Source organism: Podarcis filfolensis (assembly GCF_964270895.1).
Source record: "Podarcis filfolensis genome assembly, chromosome: 14".
Lineage (NCBI taxonomy): Eukaryota > Metazoa > Chordata > Lepidosauria > Squamata > Lacertidae > Podarcis > Podarcis filfolensis.
In genome coordinates this window covers 13101139-13119041 of record NC_139616.1, presented here as the reverse complement: position 1 = coordinate 13119041, position 17903 = coordinate 13101139, and the positions used below count along the sequence as shown (strand labels likewise).

At 44.8% G+C, this 17903-nt stretch overlaps 1 protein-coding gene across 6 annotated transcripts in view; it reads left to right on the top strand.

Moving 5' to 3' along the window:
• The window catches only part of FBN1 (fibrillin 1), a 215471-nt gene that overhangs the window by 16357 nt on the left and 181211 nt on the right, over positions 1-17903 (top strand). For all 6 annotated transcript variants that reach the window (XR_014541581.1, XM_083586070.1, XM_083586072.1 and 3 more), the window contains exons 3-4: positions 11142-11224; positions 13650-13748. Coding sequence is in view for 5 of the 6 variants with exons in the window: in XM_083586070.1 (XP_083442196.1) it covers positions 11142-11224; positions 13650-13748 (182 nt within the window). In the remaining variant the exon portion in view is untranslated. The remainder of the gene's footprint in view (positions 1-11141; positions 11225-13649; positions 13749-17903) is intronic.

Sequence of the window (17903 nt, the reverse complement as noted above, 5' to 3'; positions counted from 1 at the left end):
AATATTAATGCCCACCAGAAATGCCTCGTCATACTGTTACAGGCAGATCAGTATCCACGATTTGAACTTTATATTTTATTTATTTTATCTGAAATGTTTTCCGGCTCACTTTCATAGCAGGAAAAAAGCCCTCCCCCTGGGCCTCTTGCACAAAAGCGTAAGATTAGGGAACACTGTTTCAAATGACATAATGTAGTGCATAACATCTTGCTATTACCGTATTTTTTGCTCTATAGAACGCACTTTTCCCCCTCCAAAAATTAAGGGGAAATGTGTGTGCCTCCTATGGAGTGAATGCAGGCTCCTTGGCTTCAGCGATAGCAAAGCGAAGCCTCCGAAGCACCGACCCCTCTCGCTCTCCAGGCTTCAGGGATAGCTGCCTGAAGCCTTTGGAGTGCAGCGGGAACTCACGCTGCGCTCCGAAGGCTTCAGGTTCCTTTTGCTGAAGCCGGGAGAGCAAGACTCTCCTGGCGTCAGCGAAAGGAACCCGAAACCTTTGGAGCACAGCGCGAGGTCCCGCTGTGCTCCAAAGGCTTCAGGTGGCTATCCCTGCAAGAATCTCCTGGCTTCAGCAGAGAGGGAGAGCTGCGCAGCGCCCCTTCAGCGAAGCAGGAGGAGAAATGGAAGGGGCTCCGTTTCTCCTGCCGCTTCACTGAAGGGGCGCTGAGCAGAGGGGGGAATTTTCTTTTTTCTTTTTCTCCCCCTCTAAAACAAGGTGCGTCCTATGGTTGGGTGAGTCCTATAGAGCGAAAAATACGGTATTTTGTTTCCTTATATACTTTCAGGTGTCGAAATGCATAAAATCACCAAGATCTTGCGACATGTCTAATCAGACATGTTTAATGGTTCCATTTCAGAATGATAGCTCAACAATATCACAATAAATTCAACAAATAACAGTGAGGTGAGGGGTTAAACGTATTGCAAGATTCACAGGAATGAGCAATTTAGAGTGCAGTAGGGGTGTCAAAAACAACACTGCCAAAGGGGTTGCCATACGTCCAGATTTTCCCAGAAGTTGCAGCGATTTCCGGACAGTTATGTCCTGGAAATTCTGAATGTATGGCAACCAAAGCGTGTAGTAGATCTTCAGCTGAGTTGGGACATTTCAAGCTCAGGTGGGTTGAGGTGATGATCCTGGCTCAGCTGAAGATAATCTGGTGTAACTTGCATTTCCTGCTTCAGCCAGGGCTCAGCTGATGCTAACTGAGGTGTGGCGGAGGCAGGGGAAACTTAAGCTGGATCCTAACCCTGTTCAGCTCAGTCATGAGACCTGGCAAAAAGGGTATGGTAAGTCAAACACTATTTCAAAGGCTTATTTCCTCTCTGACAGATTTGGGGCAGCTCAGCTGGCAGTAACCTCGCTCCTGAACAGGGTTTGCATTTGGTGTAACTTTACACCGGCTCTGCTTAAATCAGCTTGCTTTTCGCCAGCTTCTTGTGTACAGAATTCTCCCGAAGTGGCTATAAACACATGCAATTTCTTTCCAGCATGTGTTTTTTAAAATGTTTGATGGAGGTTCACTTTTGACTGACTTTCCCTTCACATTCCAATGCATATTGATGGTTTCTCTCTCCATTATGGATTCTCTGATGTATCTTAAGGTTTTGCTTTGGATGGGAAGCTTTCCTTACACTCTCTTAAGGCAACAGCCCTTAAGTTCTCTTAAGGCAACAGCTCTCCAGTGTCTCACCAGTTTCCCAGCCTTTAGAATGGAGTTGGCAGGAATTGAGTCTTGGGCGTTTTGCACAGAATGTACCTGTCTAAATCCCTCCCCTTTATGTAAATAGGTTTGCAAATCATGGTTTGCATTAAGTGTTACATCTGAACAAAGCAAACCATGGCTAAGGCAATTTCCCTGTCCCTCTACCTTCTCTCTGGGTCTCCTTATGCCCATCCTCTGAGAGCACAACCTTTGCTTGACATGCTAAACTATGGTTTTCATTGCATGTTTGCGATCTTAACAGAAGAAAGCCAACAAACTACAGTTACTGCCAGTCATAATTCTGTGGTTAAGCCTTAAGTGTATACTGGGCCAATATGTTAAAATGAATTTTCTGTAATGTTTAACTAACTAACTAACTAACGAATTAACTAATCACAGTCTGTTTATTCCACCTCTCCTACGTTACAAGCACAATAAAATTAAAAAAGTTGGAATGAAGCATGTTACAGAAATTTCAAGCCAAATTTGCATAGGCAAAGGAGTAACAGAGAAAGGGAAGTGATAAGCCATAGAAAAAAACAATTTCACATGGGAAATATACACTTTGGTGTTTGTTTGTGTGTGCGTGTGTGTTCAAAGGACAAGGTTTAGGAGTCGTAGAAGCAATCACCACCTCCTTTATAAGATAAACATTTGTTTAACTCTGGGTGGGCACTTGGTTTAGTTTGCTTGTCCAGGGAATCATATAAGTTGTTTTTATCTTATGTAATGTTGTCTATAAAAAGTGGTTCTCAAACCCTCCAGAATATCATTACTCTATGTCATAATGATGTGAGAGCCAAATTTCATCCCATAATCAAGTGCAATTACTGTAATTATATAAAAAAAGCTGGTTTTACAGTTGTAATTCGCAGAAACAAGATTAAAAGGAGACAATTTGTTTTGATTAAATGTACAGTTTGCTTTTACTTAAATGTAAGCAAGAAAAGTTCATCACTCTGTACATGCCAGATCTCACATCTTGGCCCGGAATAACTTGTGTGTGTTGAAATGGTTTTGCTGTTTGCTATAGTTTTGGGGTCAACACCACCAATGCAATAAAAGTGCATATGGAACTTTTCCTGACTTTCCAGAGAGTGGAGAAAATTGTGCTTTACCAGAAACTCCTGTGTTTGCATCAGAGCTCTGTATTCCACAAGGATATTGTTGCAGTGCTGACTGTGATAATGGGAAGGGACGTTGCTCAGTAGTAGAACATCTGCCTTGCATGCAGAAAGTCCTAAGAGTTCAGTCCCTGTTATCTCCAGGTAGGGCTGGGAGAGCCTGCTACCCGAAACCCTGGAGAGTTGCGGCCAGTCCAAGTATTCAATATAGAGCAAGATGGACCTATGATCTGATCCAGTATAAGGCAGCTTACTATGTTCCTATAATACAGCGAATGCAGTGCTGTACTTTAAAACCTGTTCCTGCTCTCTCTCTTTAATGGCACAGAGATGTAAGGGTTATAGCTCAGTGGTGATTCATTTGCTTTGCCATGTCATGGATGCTTTAGCTGAGATTCCTGCATGGCAGGGGGTTAGACTAGATGACCCTTGAGGCCCCTTCCCACTATGATTCTATGAAAGTCTCAGGTTCAATCCAAGCATCTCCCGTCTGAAGCAGTGGAGAACCATTGCCAGTCAGTGCTAGGCAAACAAAGATTCTATGGAAGCAGGGAATTTGTCTCCTCTGGGATCTGCTGTCTGAAGCTATTGCATCCTGTTGATCCACCTTAACTCTAGCTTTGAATGAGTATGGAAACCCCATGCATTAAACTTGCAAAACCCACTTTGGACTGGGTGTCATGGCAGGAAAGGTGGTATGACCCACTATTTTTTGAGTTTTGACTTTTGTAGCCTTGAGTTTTCATAGAACAGCTTCTATACAAATACAATTTTGGTTTTAAATGCAGTGTAAGGTAGTCTCTGTGGGAGTATATTGTATTTAATTATGGGGTATCAGAGTTTTTAGGGGGTTAACCAGGCTGGGATAGCTGGGATAGCAGGCTTGTTGGTTTTTGAATGTCTGGTGTAGATTTTTTCTATTTCGTTGTTCTGTGTGGGACAATGACAATAAATCGTATCATATCAAGCTGGGGGAGGGACCACGAGGGCTGTCTAGTCTAGCCCCCTGCAATGCTGGACTCTTTTGCCCAACGTGGGACTCAGACCTATGATCCTAAGAGCAAGATGGAACCAATGGTCTGACTCAATATGAGGTGGTTTGTATGCTCCTGTGTGTGCCTGCATCAAGCAGGTAACTGGAGAGGTCTTCCAAGTCAGATTCCAGGCAAAGGGCGAGCTCTTCCTTTTTCTTTAGTTCTTAGAAATAAATTCATGGCCATTTGCCTGGTTTAAAGAAGGCAGCCAAGTCACTGCAACTAACAGCCAGTTAGATGTTTGAGTTGTTTCAAAATTGTGATTATTTGAAGAGTGGAAGCTGGCCAGGGGTTGCTGGCAGAGTGGGGAGGGGGGAATGTGTTGTTTCGTAATCTTAGAGTTCCCAGTTAGCAGCGATTTCCTCTTAAATATTCCAAATGCGCATTTGTGTGTCTGTGTATGTATGCCCTTTTAGATCCCCCTACAGCCACCTTCTTCTTGCATACTCTGACAAACCACTTTCACTGTATCCTTTCTGCATCTATCGGCTAACTCCTCTCTCTGCTGAGTTCTCAGACTTGCACTTCCCACTCTGTCTAGCCTCCCAGCCTTAATTTATTCAACTCCCACACTTTTGCCAGCCTTAGCCAGCAAGTGCCAGAACTTCTGATGGAATGCTTTTGCCTCGGGCAGTGTTTGTAGCCCTGCTGGTGATCAGTGTTGTTGCTCCTTAGGGAGCTGATAGATGGGCAGAGTGTCTCTTGCCCAGAATTGGGTTTTTGCTTGGTTGGGAAGGGTCATTGCAGGGGCAGTTGCGGGACAGTCTAATTCAGCACTTCCTGTGCTGCAAGGAGGCTTTTTATGGCTATTCTAATCTTTTGGGCTGCCTTTTGTTTTTGTGTATTGCAGATAAGCATGGCTGAACCAGGCTGTAGCTTTCGAACTGTGTTCTGGGGTTCCCTGAAATCCTAGCAGTGGGTGTTTTGTTGGGGATAGGGAAACACATTCAGTTCAGTTCCCATTTATTAAAGGGGAATCTTACCAAATTTGCACTGTCCATAACAATGTGAGAACCAAAACACAGCCATCATTTGAAATTTCCACTTGCCCAAATTTTGCAATGCAGTTCACCAACCAGTGTTGACAAAAACGCATATATTAGGAGGAAAGTGTATGTAAAAATTAATACATTGGTGAATATAACACACCAAATGCACTATACTGGGGGAAATTGCTTGCAAAAAGGTGAACTTGATACCAAACTACACAAATATGGTTTTTAAAGGGGGGGGGGAAGTGATGATAAGTGTTCATGAGGATTTTTTTGTGTGGGGTGGGGAAAACAATTATCAGATTTCTGCAGAAATGTGGAGATTGGAAAAATGAAAAAGGGAGAGAACCACAGTACAGTGGTACCTTGGGTTACAAACTCCGCTAATCCGGAAGTAGTACCTCAGGTTGAGAACTTTGCCCCAGGATGAGAAAGGAAATCGCGCAGTGGTGACACGGCGGCAGAGGGAGGTCCCATTAGCGAAAGCACGCCTCAGGTTAAGAACGGTTTCGGCTTAAGAACGGACCTCCGGAACAAATTAAGTTCGTAACCCGAGGTACCACTGCAGACAGATCCTTCCATCCCTAGTCTTTTGTAATAATATACATTTTCATACTAGATTGGCTTCCTTGTGTCCTGGCTCTCATGGCTGGACAAAGAACTCGTAACTCCCAGCTTTATTTCTGCTAAAGACTTTAATGCACAGACTTTAAGTTACATAGGCAAGGCACAGGTTACAAGATTTCAGCAGGTGTATAAGAGTTATAGGTCCATGACTACGAGTAAGCTAAGACATTGATCCAACAAGTGATATGTCCCTTGCACTTTCCTTTTGAAGACCAGGGTGGGCACAGCTCTTAGTGCAGCAAGTGGCCAGGGTCATAGGACTGGGCAAGTAAACAGGCACTCCTTGGAATGAGTTGGGCCTACAAGGTTTCTTCACACCATTGCTGGTGCCTCCATGTCCTTGGAGACGGAGGTGGTGTTGGAGCCAGCTCAACATCCAATTTACTCTTAGTGGCCTCTACAGAAGGGGGAGGCTTCTCAGTGACAGGAGGCACCTGAGGTGACTTTGCAGTAGGAGACAATTGGCTACAGGTGTCTTGTATCACAAGGGTGGAACAATCCTCCGCTAACCTGCTTGGTTAGCTCTCCATCCTCTAGACCAGGGTTCAACAAATGCTTTCAGCAGGGGGCTGGTCCACTGTCCCTCAGACCTTGGGGGGGGGGGTGGCGGACTATATTTTGAAAAAAAATATGAATGAATTCCTATGCCCCACAAATAACCCAGAGATGCATTTTAAATAAAAGCACACATTCTACTCATGTAAAAACACACTGATTCCTGGACTGTCCGTGGGCCGGATTTAGAAGGTGGTTGGGCCGGATCCAGCCCCCGGGCCTGAGTTTGCCTACCCATGCTCTAGACTGCTACCCCCTGCTCCAGTCTCAGACCCTTAATTGGGGTCCTTTTTTTACCTCTTTCATCCTCCTGGGGCCCTCCCTAAGGCTTATCGCTTTCCTCCTCTGGAGGACTCCAAGATAAACATGCCCACCACAGTTCCTTCCTGCTACAGTAGACAAACTGGGGAGTATTGTGTGTGTTTTTCTGCACATTATCACTACATGTGAGGTGACTCTCAACAATGTCCCACATGGACGGAGTGAGTGTTTGTGTCCTAGAACATGTCCCAGAATCCTTTGTAGTCCAGAGGGGTTCCCTCCCTGGGAGGCGAGGGATTCTCTGGCAGGCAACTTGATGCGTGGAAGTTGCTACCAGACTGGTTTCTAGAGGATGATGCAAAGTAACAAGAGATGTGTTTTCCTGGCTTGTTATCTCTTGATGAAACAGAATGATAATGAGATCTTTGGCTGCTCCGTGCTGTCTTCAAGCAGCGCCTTTGCCCACGAGGCCCTTTCTTCCCTCTAGTCTGTTGTAGTGATCATCAAACCCTAACGATGGGGCAGTGGCGTTTTGACATGGCAGCGTTCATTTGCAGGGCCTTCCTGTCGTCGCCTTTCAGGGGCAAGCTTATCTGAGTTGACAGCTGGGCATTGTTCTCACTTGTTGTGGATTCTGCAACAATTGTGCCCTCTGCAGCTCCCTGGTTTTTCTGAATGGAATTTGTGCAGAGAAGAACTGGAAGCGTTGGCTAACAGCGGAGGGAGAAAGCAGAGAGAGTAACCCCAAACACTTCAGAGACAGAGAGAGAAAGAAAGAAGGCAATAAACAGTTGCTGAGTCTCATGTAGTCCTTTTGGGCTTCTCATAAGCATCTGGTTGGCTACTGTGAGAACAGAATCCTCGACTAGATGGGCCTTTGGTCTGATCCAGCAGAGCTATCCTTATGTCATTTTAGCTGGCACCATAGAGTGGCATTTGGGCTTCCTAGTCATCCTTCCCCACCCTGCCAAAAACACATAAATCACAAAGTATTTGGACCGTTGTAGCATTGCATTGCTGCCATACAAGTGGTCCAGCGAATGGCAGTAGGGGGGAGCAGTCCTCTAGAAGAGAGAAGAAAATATTATAATTATTATGATAATGGACAGAGTTTTAGGACTGGCCACAGAGTAAAAGGCTGCTGGGAAGTTGCCCCCCTCCTGAGCAGAACAACCACAACCCATGGGAAAATGAGGCTTGCTAAAGCCATTGGACCAGTACCTTTCCCTTCCCTTCCCTTATGGGGAAAAAAATGCTGCTGCTGCAGCTGTTGGCCACTTGTTAGAAACCAGTGTTTCCCAAACTTGGGTCTCCAGCTGTTTTTGGTCTACACCTCCCATCATCCCTAGCTAGCAAGACCAGTGGTCAGGGGTGATGGGAATTGTAGTCTGAAAACCGCTGGAGACCCAGGTTTGGGAAACGCTGCTCTAAAACTTTTGAGTGGGGGATGAACTGGCCCTAATCACAGGCCCAGACAGCTCAGTGATTTATCACCTTTCCACTTTTAACAGAGTACTTATCATAGAATAATTTTTAAAAAGAGCTTTCATAATAATACATTCATGAAGGTAAACTACAGCGGAACAAAACAATAAGCTGGGAAACTGGCAAGGAGAAGGCAAGGCAAATGCTTGCCTTAATAAAACAAAAACTGTCTTGACTTGGCTGTGAAAGGCCAAAAAATACCGGGCAGGATGAATCTCATGGGGCATGGAGTTCCACAGTCTGAGTGCTACTACAGAGATGGCTTCTCCAAATGATTCCAGGGATGGGCAGGATTCTGGGAGTTGGTCCTTAAGGCAGATGAGGGTTTAGGGGAGATCTGGATTCCGAGCTGAGAGGGCTCCACAACAATGTCGAACAACGGAAGGCCATCCATTTTTGGCATCGCACAGGGCACCACTGAAATTCTGAAGCCCAAGACCACCACTTCTTGTGGCTTTGGTGGGTGGTGTTTTGCACTGAATTCAGAAGCAGCACCTTAAACTGTTCCTGGAAACAAACTGGCATCCAGGACGAGATGGTGTGAGAGCGACGCAGCATTCTGTACCAACAGAACTTCTGAACGCATTAAAATTAATGGGCTCAAGTCTGTCTTGCCCACTAAGTTCAGTGGGTCCCCTCTATGTAAAACCAGCACCACATGTTCATTGCAAATTGCATTCCTTCCACAGCAGCCAGAATCCAATGCTGTTATCTGTATTTATAAAATCTTGTTTCCTCAGGGAACAAGGGAACAAAACCTTTGCTTTACCTTATTGGCATGAAGTATAGCAGCAGTGTTTGGCACTGATAAGAGGGGTAACTTTAGAAAGCTCTGTAGCTCTGAGGGATAGTGGCTGAAACACAATGGACCATGTTATGGCTAGCACCCTGATCCTCTGAACTGTGATCAGGGTGGATGCAGTAGATGCAGGAAAGGGGGGCACAGATGGACCGAATGCAAATATGCTCTTCACTCACTCATTCAGCCTGCTGCCACTAGAATCTAAGAGTGGCTCTTGCTAGGTTCAGGCTGCATTATACTAAGTCAGACCGTCTGGTCCATCTAGTTCAATATTATCTACACTGAATGGCCTTGGCTCTCCAGGATTTCATTCAGGAATCTCTCCTAACCCTAGCTGGAGATGCCATTGGGGATTGGACCTTCTGCTTGCAAGGCAGGTGCTCTACAGCTGAGCTATGGATCTTGGCTGTCACACTCTTGACAGGCTGGTTCAGAACAAAGATCCATCTAGGTTAGCCCTCTGTTTCCAAAACTGGATAGTCATGTGACTTTGGTAAACTTGCCAACTGAAACTGGTGGAGGCAGCCAGCCACCTGCCCCATTTAGCTTCCACGATTTATTCAGAGGTATAGTAGTTCTGCACATGGAAGTTCCATTGAGTTGTAGTTGCTAACAGCTGTTGATAAAACTGTTCTCCTTAAAGAAGGTCCACTTCTCCGCCTCCACTGAATGTTCAAGCGGCCATCCCATGGAGTTCTTTTGTACTGTCCAGGGGCAGCGTCTTACAGTGGTTTCGGTCCTATCCCCAGAGTCTGTTTCAGAGACAAGCTTTGGGTATTTATCTCTTGGCCTCCTGGAAGTTGTGCTGTTTGGGGTGTTGCAGAATACTGTCCTGGCCCCAGTGCTGTTTAACCATCTACATTAAGCCCTTGGGAGCAGGAGATTTGGGATGAAGTTTCATAATTTATCAGTAATATCTGAATTGGAAGAGGCCTTGGAAGCCCTGGGCTGGTGCCTGTTGGCTGGGTGAGGGTCAAATTCTGGCACGATGGTGAGCAGTCCCCAAATCCTGATAATTGGTCAATTTCCTGCTTTGGATGGCATCATCCTCCCCCTGAAGGAACAGATTCATAGTATGGGGGTGCTCTTGGAACTGTCTGTGTCAGGTAGAGGCCCAAATAATAAAAATATTTGTACCCCAGCCACCCTGGGTGGCTTCCAGCATATATAAAAACATAACAAAACATTAAACATTAAAAACTTCCCTATACAGGGCTGCCTTCAGATGTCTTCTAAAGGTTGTATAGTTCCTTGACATCTGATGGGAGGGCGTTCCACAGGGTGGGTGCCACTACCGAGAAGGCCCTTTGCCTGGTTCACTGTAACCTCACTTCCCACAGTGAGTGAACCACCAGAAAACCCTTGGAGCGGGACCTCAGTGTCCAGACTGAACAACGGGGGTGGAAACGCTCCTTCAGGTATACAGAGCTGAGGCCATTTAGGGCTTTAAAGGTCAGCACCAACACTTGTGCTTGGAAAAGTACTGGGAGCCAGTATGGCAATTTCTGGACCAGGATAGTTTGACCACTATCCTCTGTGTGCTGGTAGCTCTCAGATTGGATTGCATTCTGTGTAGGAGTTTTCTTCAGGCTGATGCAGAAACCGTAGCAGGTGCAAAAAGTGGCAGTTCAGCTGCTCCTAGGGGCAGAATATTGCTATCATATTGCACCATCTCTGAAAGAATTGCACTGTCTGCCAATTAGCTACTGTACTAAGTTCAAGGTGACTGCACTAGTATTCAAAGCCCCATACAAAATACCCAACTGATCCCTGTGTTCTATAGGAGAGGGCATCTTGAAGATATCATCTTACCAGGAGGTCCGTTCTGCTCAATGTAGGAACAGGGCCTTTAGTGTGGTGGCACCTACCCATGGGAGCTCCCTCTGAGACAGGCACCACCTCTATTTTCTTCCCATGCCTGTTGAAGACCTTTTCTCTTTCAACAAGCCTTTTGAGTGGAGATTTTTTTAAAATCTCTGCCAAGGTCTGCATTGTATCTGAATGGTTTTCATGTATGCAATTTTTATGTATGTTTTTATTGTGCTGTGAAATTGCTTTGCAATGCTTCATAGGAAGCGATTCATAAATGGAATTAATAATGATAATTTGTCCTTTTTTTAAAAAAAAGCCATCTAAGCTAATGTCTGTGGGTGGACCCATTAAAATGGTCTGCACATTTAATATGATTTTTTTGGGTCAGCTGATATTCCCTCTGTGGCCTCTGTGGAGGTGGATGCATGTGTAACAACAACAGGAGGAGGAAGAGTTTTGTCCCTGTTGAAAAACTGCTTCCCTTCCCTCTCAGGTTTTTTCTCTCTTCAGTGGTGCCTCTCCTCCATCAAAGTGATTCAGGAGGAGAAGGGAAGGTAAGCTGTCAGGCAGATGTAAAAACATGTGAAACATCACCATGAACATTATAAGATAGCATTTGAAGTGCACCTGTAGCCTCACTAACACATTTGCCCTTCCTCTAAGCCTACCATTTGTTAGCAGGGATGCTTAATGCTTGTCGTAGCAATGACAGAGAGCTAATCTCATTTGTATCCATCTTGTAGACCCAACGTATGTGGATCACGTTACAATGCCTACTGTTGTCCTGGATGGAAAACATTACCAGGTGGAAACCAGTGCATAGTCCGTAAGTCATTCTTTGCTCTTTATTTCAGATACCAGTGTGGTGTAGTGGCTAAGAGCGGTAGTCTCGTAATCTGGTGAACCGGGTTTGCGTCTCCGCTCCTCCACATGCAGCTGCTGGGTGACCTTGGGCTAGTCACACTTCTCTCTCAGCCCCACTCACCTCACAGAGTGTTTGTTGTGGGGGAGGAAGGGAAAGGAGAATGTTAGCCGCTTTGAAACTCCTTCGGGTAGTGATAAAGCGGGATGTCAAATCCATACTCCTCCTCCTCTTCTTCTTTGGCGATCACTCGTAGCCGAGTAAGATTGTCTTCCATAAACATGGTTTTAACAATGAATCCGTAATAGAGGAAATGCTTGCTATTGTTTTGCCCCAAACATAGCTAAATCCCTCCTGTCATTTCATTTGCTTTCATTTTTTCCTTTCCATTCTATGGCAAGGGGGGGGGAGCCTTTTTCAGCCTGAGGGCCACATACGCTTATGAGGAACCTCAGGGGTCCACATGCTAGTGTTGGATGAGGCCAGAGGCAAAAGTTGGCGAGGTAACAGGCCATTGTTAACAAACAACACATACCCTCCACCCTAAGATGCCAGGTTGGGTTACAACAAATTATATGTGATTCTTACCTTTGTAAAGTAGGTTACATTCTAACCACGTGAAAGCAGGCCTGGAGAGAGTCCTGAGGGTAAGATAGGCCTGGAAGAGGCTGTATTTGGCCCTCAGGCCTTAGGCTCCCCACCCCTGGTCTGTGGTCTAGTCTGTTTCCTGCTGGTTGTCATATGGAAGGTGTGTCAAACAGCCTCGGCATGGCAATTGCAGCTACACACATAGGAGCGAAAGTAGGAGGCCAAGAAGAACTCTTTGCGATCCAACAAAAACATGCAACACTCAGCCATTTGCCCTGCTTTACAAGAAACATTTTTTCAGAGCTGTTTCACATCGTTATACTTCTGCTGTGTTATTGCAACCCACACAATCTGTGGCATTAATGGTTAGATAGGAGCTCGGGTAAGGAAGTGCTCACTGGTGGGTCGGTCAAGAGTGGGCAAACGTGGCACACCATTCCCAAGACTTCTATCCTTCATGCAAGGGCTTTCACACTGAAAGTGTTAAACATAACGCAGCCTTTCCCAACATTGGCATTTATCCCTTACGTTCTCCCCTCTGGTAATCCACTGCAAGTGTAACTTAGCTTTATCAGTGTCGCCCTTGGCACCTCAAGAAGGATGTTGAGGACCTGGAAAAGGTTCAGAAAAGGGTAACACTCAAAAGGGTTAGCCATGTTCACCCACCCCTGATGGATCCTCTGGCAAGCACCTCTGCAAAAGTGTCTTCTTCACCATTAATACTACAGATCCTCCGGCTTGTAATAACACCTCAGTGGAATGATGAGTATTTGAATTTCATTAAAAGGGCACACCTGACCATGTTTTTCTCAGTCAAAGCCAATTAGCCGAACCAGGTAATAAAGAAGCAATCAGCCAGCAACCACAACAGTATATAGTTGTCCATTGCACAACCAAAAGGCACGCTCAACTGTTCCATAGGGCATTCTTATAAAACACAGTTGAAGTAGCGCTATTGTTATGTACTGTGCCGAATCCTAGAACAATAGGATCCAGAATGCAGCAGCCTGATTGGTCCGCAGGAGCCACCCAATCCAGCTCCAGGAGCAGCCTGGAATTAGCCAATCACGCGGGGGCCATTGTGTAAATAATTTATATATAGCTAGACGTTTTGGGGAAAGTTTCATTCATTGCTACTATGAGCTGAATAAAGAGCATGAAATTCACACTCAACTCCAAGTATATTTCAGCTATACAAACTTCCTAGGGGTTAATTATCCTGCTTATAGTTTTCAGACCATGCTTTTGTATATGATGACACTTGTAAACATGGGGGTAAGGGGAAATGGCAAAACTTTTCAAAATGGATGTAAGAGTTAGTTTAGCATATCAGGTCTGGAACAAAAACAACCCCACCATGATCATTTCTACACTGCACAAGACCCCTTTCTTTTTACTGAAGTGTACAGAACTGCAGATATGTGAAACTGCAGATATGTGGGGATTGACCCTAGGACCAACGAAGTGCCATTGAATGTCAAGCTGCATACACACACTATGCCATTAAGGCACATTTCTTTGCCCTTCCCATAGAATTCTGGCTCTGTAGTTTATCCCTAGCAAAGCTACAGTTCCCACCAACACTTTAAAAACTGCAGTGCCCAGAATTCTCTGTGGGCAAATCTCTGCTTTGTATGCACTTTGAAGGTGTAGTCTTGAGCCTCAGTCACCCAAGGACAGATAAGTGGCTGTAAACCATTCAAGATTAGTGCCTAAAAACCATCAGAGCGCATGCTAACCTGCTTAAAAATCTGTTTTTCTGCTTATACCCCTTTTGGGTTTTTCCTCTCTTCCCTTACAGCAATCTGTAGACATTCCTGTGGAGATGGATTTTGCTCAAGACCGAACATGTGCACATGTCCAAGTGGCCAGATCGCCCCGTCCTGTGGCTCAAAGTCAGGTATGTTTTCTAGGGCTAGATTATTCTTATGCTCTTGAATTGGCAGTGTGGTGTGTTTTAACTTGAAAGTAACTTGGTAGTTCAGACAACTAAACACTGACTCAGTATTAATCATTTACCACAACTAAAGGAATCTTGGGTTCTAGCTATTGCAGACATTCCTTATGGCCATTTTAAAAAAAGTAACAAATACTATACAAGTATTGGCAATTGCATTTGGCTCGCCAGATGCTATATACTTTTTGAAAAATTGGTCCTGCTTGCAACAGAAGTCTAAATTATTGAGACAAACAAGAGGTGCTAGATATTTCCTTCTTGCTTTTTCTGTGAATGCCCTTGTGGGAAACCACCAGGAAAGGCAGACAAGGATGGCTTTTTGTGGGAATTAAATGACCTGGCATTTAGATATTTGGTATTAATTGCCCTTCCTTCCTTCCTTCCTTCCTTGTCAGTGGCATTGCTCTTTTGGAATTGGCCTATATTATTTTTAGTGGGTTCATAAAATAGCATGAGATTAGGGAGTAAAAATCAGGGTCAACATTTGCAAAAAGTAAAATAATAGCAGAATCATTCAGGACAGAACTCATCCCCATTTATAGGCAACATGGGTTGTGTCTATTACCAGACCTCAAACTAGCAGTGATTGACAGTTTGAAAGGGAAGGGCCATAGCTCAGTGGTAGAGCACCTGTTTTGCATGCAGAATGTTCCAAGTTCAATCCCTGGGATCTCTAGGTAGAGCTGGGAGATACCTTTTCCTGAAATCCCAAAGAGCCACTGCCAGTCAGTGAAGGAAAACCTGAATAAGATGGAACAATGATCTGACTCACTATAAGGCAGTGTCTTTTGTTTCAGACGTTGTGTAGGCTACTTGCTTTTATTCATTTGCAAGACATATTAGATGGGCCTATGCAATGCTCCTACCCTTTGTGAGACATCCACTGGCAAAAATGAAAACCAGGAAACCAAGGTTCCCTTTAAAGCCCTTCAATTGTTTTGGGGTACTAGCAGCATTTTCTTTTCTTTTTTAATCTGGCAACCAGTTTTGATAGTTCTCCAACAAAAGCTGAGATTAGAGCTCACTGTGTCCTTGAATAAAACCACAATTCCAAAAATTTCTCAAGATGTAATGAACTGCAATACTGGCATGGTTTGCACAATGCTGTAAGCCAAACTGTTGCTTGTTGGGACTGTGCAAATGTGTGAGCTCTTGGAGAGGAGAGTTCATATACTTTTCTCCTGCCTAGCCTTTTTTATTCCCACACTGCACTGAGCTCAGCCGTCCAATGTTACTGCCTTACATTGTTATTGCATATCACCTGGGTGAAGGCACAGCGGATGCTATGCATGACTAAGACATTGATCCAATGACTGACATGCCCCCTGGGCTCCTGCCTTTCCAGACATCTCTGAAACTTCCTGAAGACCAGATGAGGCCCAGCCCAATAGGCTCTTCCTAGGGATCATCTGATTCCAGCCCCTCAAACTCCTCCCACTCAGCTTCTTGATCTGACCAGCCTATCCAGGACATCTCCTTGGGGGTTCATGATAACGCTTTCCTCTCAAGAGTGACTAGACCAGCCTTTCTCAACCTGTGGGTCCCCAGATGTTGTTGAACTACAACTCTCATCACCCCTAGCTAACAAGGCCAGAGCTCAGGGATGATGGGAGTTGTAGTCCAACAACATCTGGGGACACACAGGTTGAGAACCTCTGGACTAGACTGAAACTTGTAAGTGCAAGTCCTCTGAAATCTCATTTGCTCCATTCTTGTTATTGTCAGAACGGCCCCATGTATGAATGCTTCTGGCAGAATGAAGCATTTCTTCTACTTTGTTATTCAATCACAGACCTCTCCAGCGATTCATTGATAAATAAAACGTAGTAGAAATACCACCCCCCGTCCTTAAACTAAGCAACAGCCCAAGCTGCTTAAAACTTCACATCTGTTCTTTCCTTGAATCTCAACTCTGAGACAAGGCTGGCGAAGACAGTTTTGGATGCCTTAAAACATTCCGGACCCTCCTCTGCATATCCTTAGACCTCACAGATGTTTTCTGGCAATTTGGTTCTTCCTGAAGCTTTTCAAAGAGATTGTGGAGGCACCCTCCCTTGAAAGTTAGAAGAACCCTGCTAGATCAGGCCAAAGGTCCATCTATTCTAGCATCCTGTTTTCAGCAGTGGCGAATTAAACATTTCCAGAAAGACCACAACCAGGGCATGAAGGCAATAGGTTGGTGGCTTGAATCCCTGTGATGGGGTGAGCTCCCGTTGCTCTGTCCCAGCTCCTGCTAACCTAGCAGTTCAAAAGCGCCAGTGCAAGTACATAAATAGGTACCACTGTGGCGGGAAGGTTAAACAGCGTTTCTGTGCACTCTGGTTTCCGTCACGGTGTTCTGTTGTGCCAGAAGCGGTTTAGTCATGCTGGCCACATGATACGAAAAGCTGTCTGTGGACAAACGCTGGCTCCCTTGGCCTGAAAGCGAGATGAGTGCCGCAACCCCATAGTCACCTTTGACTGGACTTAACCGTCCAGGGGTTCTTTACCTTTTTACCTACTCACCTCTGTAGTTGCTCCCAACAGCTCGTATTCAGAGGTATACTGCCTCTGCCCCTCAGTGATCAATTTACAGCTGCCATTACCTATTTATAGACCTGCCTTCAGTGAATTTATCCATTTTCCATTTAAAGCCTTCTGAAGCCATCTTATTGGAAGAACACACCTGAACATTCATGTTCTTTCTGACCAATCGATGCTTTCATTTGCAAATACAGTGGTACCTTGGTTCTCAAACTTAATCCGTTCCGGAGGTCTGTTCCAAAACCAAAGCATTCCAAAACCAAGGTGCTCTTTCCCATAGAAAGTAATGCAAAATGCTTAATCCATTCCAGACATTTAAAAACAACCCCTAAAAGAGCAATATAACATGAATTTTACTATCTAATGAGACCATTAAGCCATAAAATGAAAGCAATAATCAATGTACTGTACTATAAAATAAATAACACAGTACTGTAGATGATAAAAATAAAAAAAATATCTTATCTGTACTGATGATAGTCACACAGTCAGTCAATCAGTAGCTGAACTGGGTTCCATACAGTCACAAAACAAATTAACCAAAAAAGCCACAAAAACGCAAAATCAATAGCAAAAACAAAAGCGCCAAACTTAATCCATTCCGGAAGTCTGTTTGACTTCCGAAATGTTCGAAAACCAAGGCGTGGCTTCTGATTGGTGCAGGCGCCCTGGAAACAATAGGCAACAGCCGCATCGGATGTTCAGCTTCCGAAAAACGTTCACAAACCAGAACATTTATTTCTGGGTTTTTGGTGTTTGGGAACCAACCAAGGGGTTTTAGTACCAAGGCGTTTTAGAACCAAGGTACCATTCTATAGAGTACTCTCAGCTGCCTTTCGATATTTAAGGACGCAATCCTTAAATATCTTAAGCCTTGTTGAAAACAATGCGACTTACTTCTGAATAGCCATGCATTGGATTGGGTCGCAAGCAGTTTTGACAGCAAACGCAATGCGTTGCTGTTGAAGAATTGCCCAAATTTCCGTACAGATGGCTGAATGCAGAATACTCGCATCAATTCCATTGCACCCACTCTCTTTTTTTCCTTTTGCTTTTAGTTACGTAAACAGTCATCATCCATACCATTGTTGGATACATCTGTGATGGTTGGACCTAGTTTAGATCTGTTCATGCAGCCTTGTATGTAACATCAAAGGTGGCATGAATTCCAGGCAGGTGGGTTCAGGGAATTCCATGTGGGTGAGTGAATGGGCTGGCAGAGGAAGGGTTGCTGTCACTCCTCTTCCAGACTGCCTGGTTTCCATGCTGGCCAGGGAGGAGGAGGAACTTCTTCCTCCATAGCTGGCCTGGAAATTCAGTGTGCCAATGAAAGAAACAAAACCACTCAAGGAGAGTTTGAAACAAAGCTGGGTGGGGCGTTGCTTAGGGAAAGGGGATGTGGCTGAGGGAGGTTTGTGTGGCCTGGGCAGAGTCCCAGGGGCCTGATAAAGAGGCCCGGGGGGGGCACATTTCACCCTTGAACCCTAGGTTCCCTCCCACTGCCACAATGTAAAAAAATAAAAGGAAAGTTGCAAAAAGCTACAACAATGGTGAGTCCATGCAGCCCCACTCAGG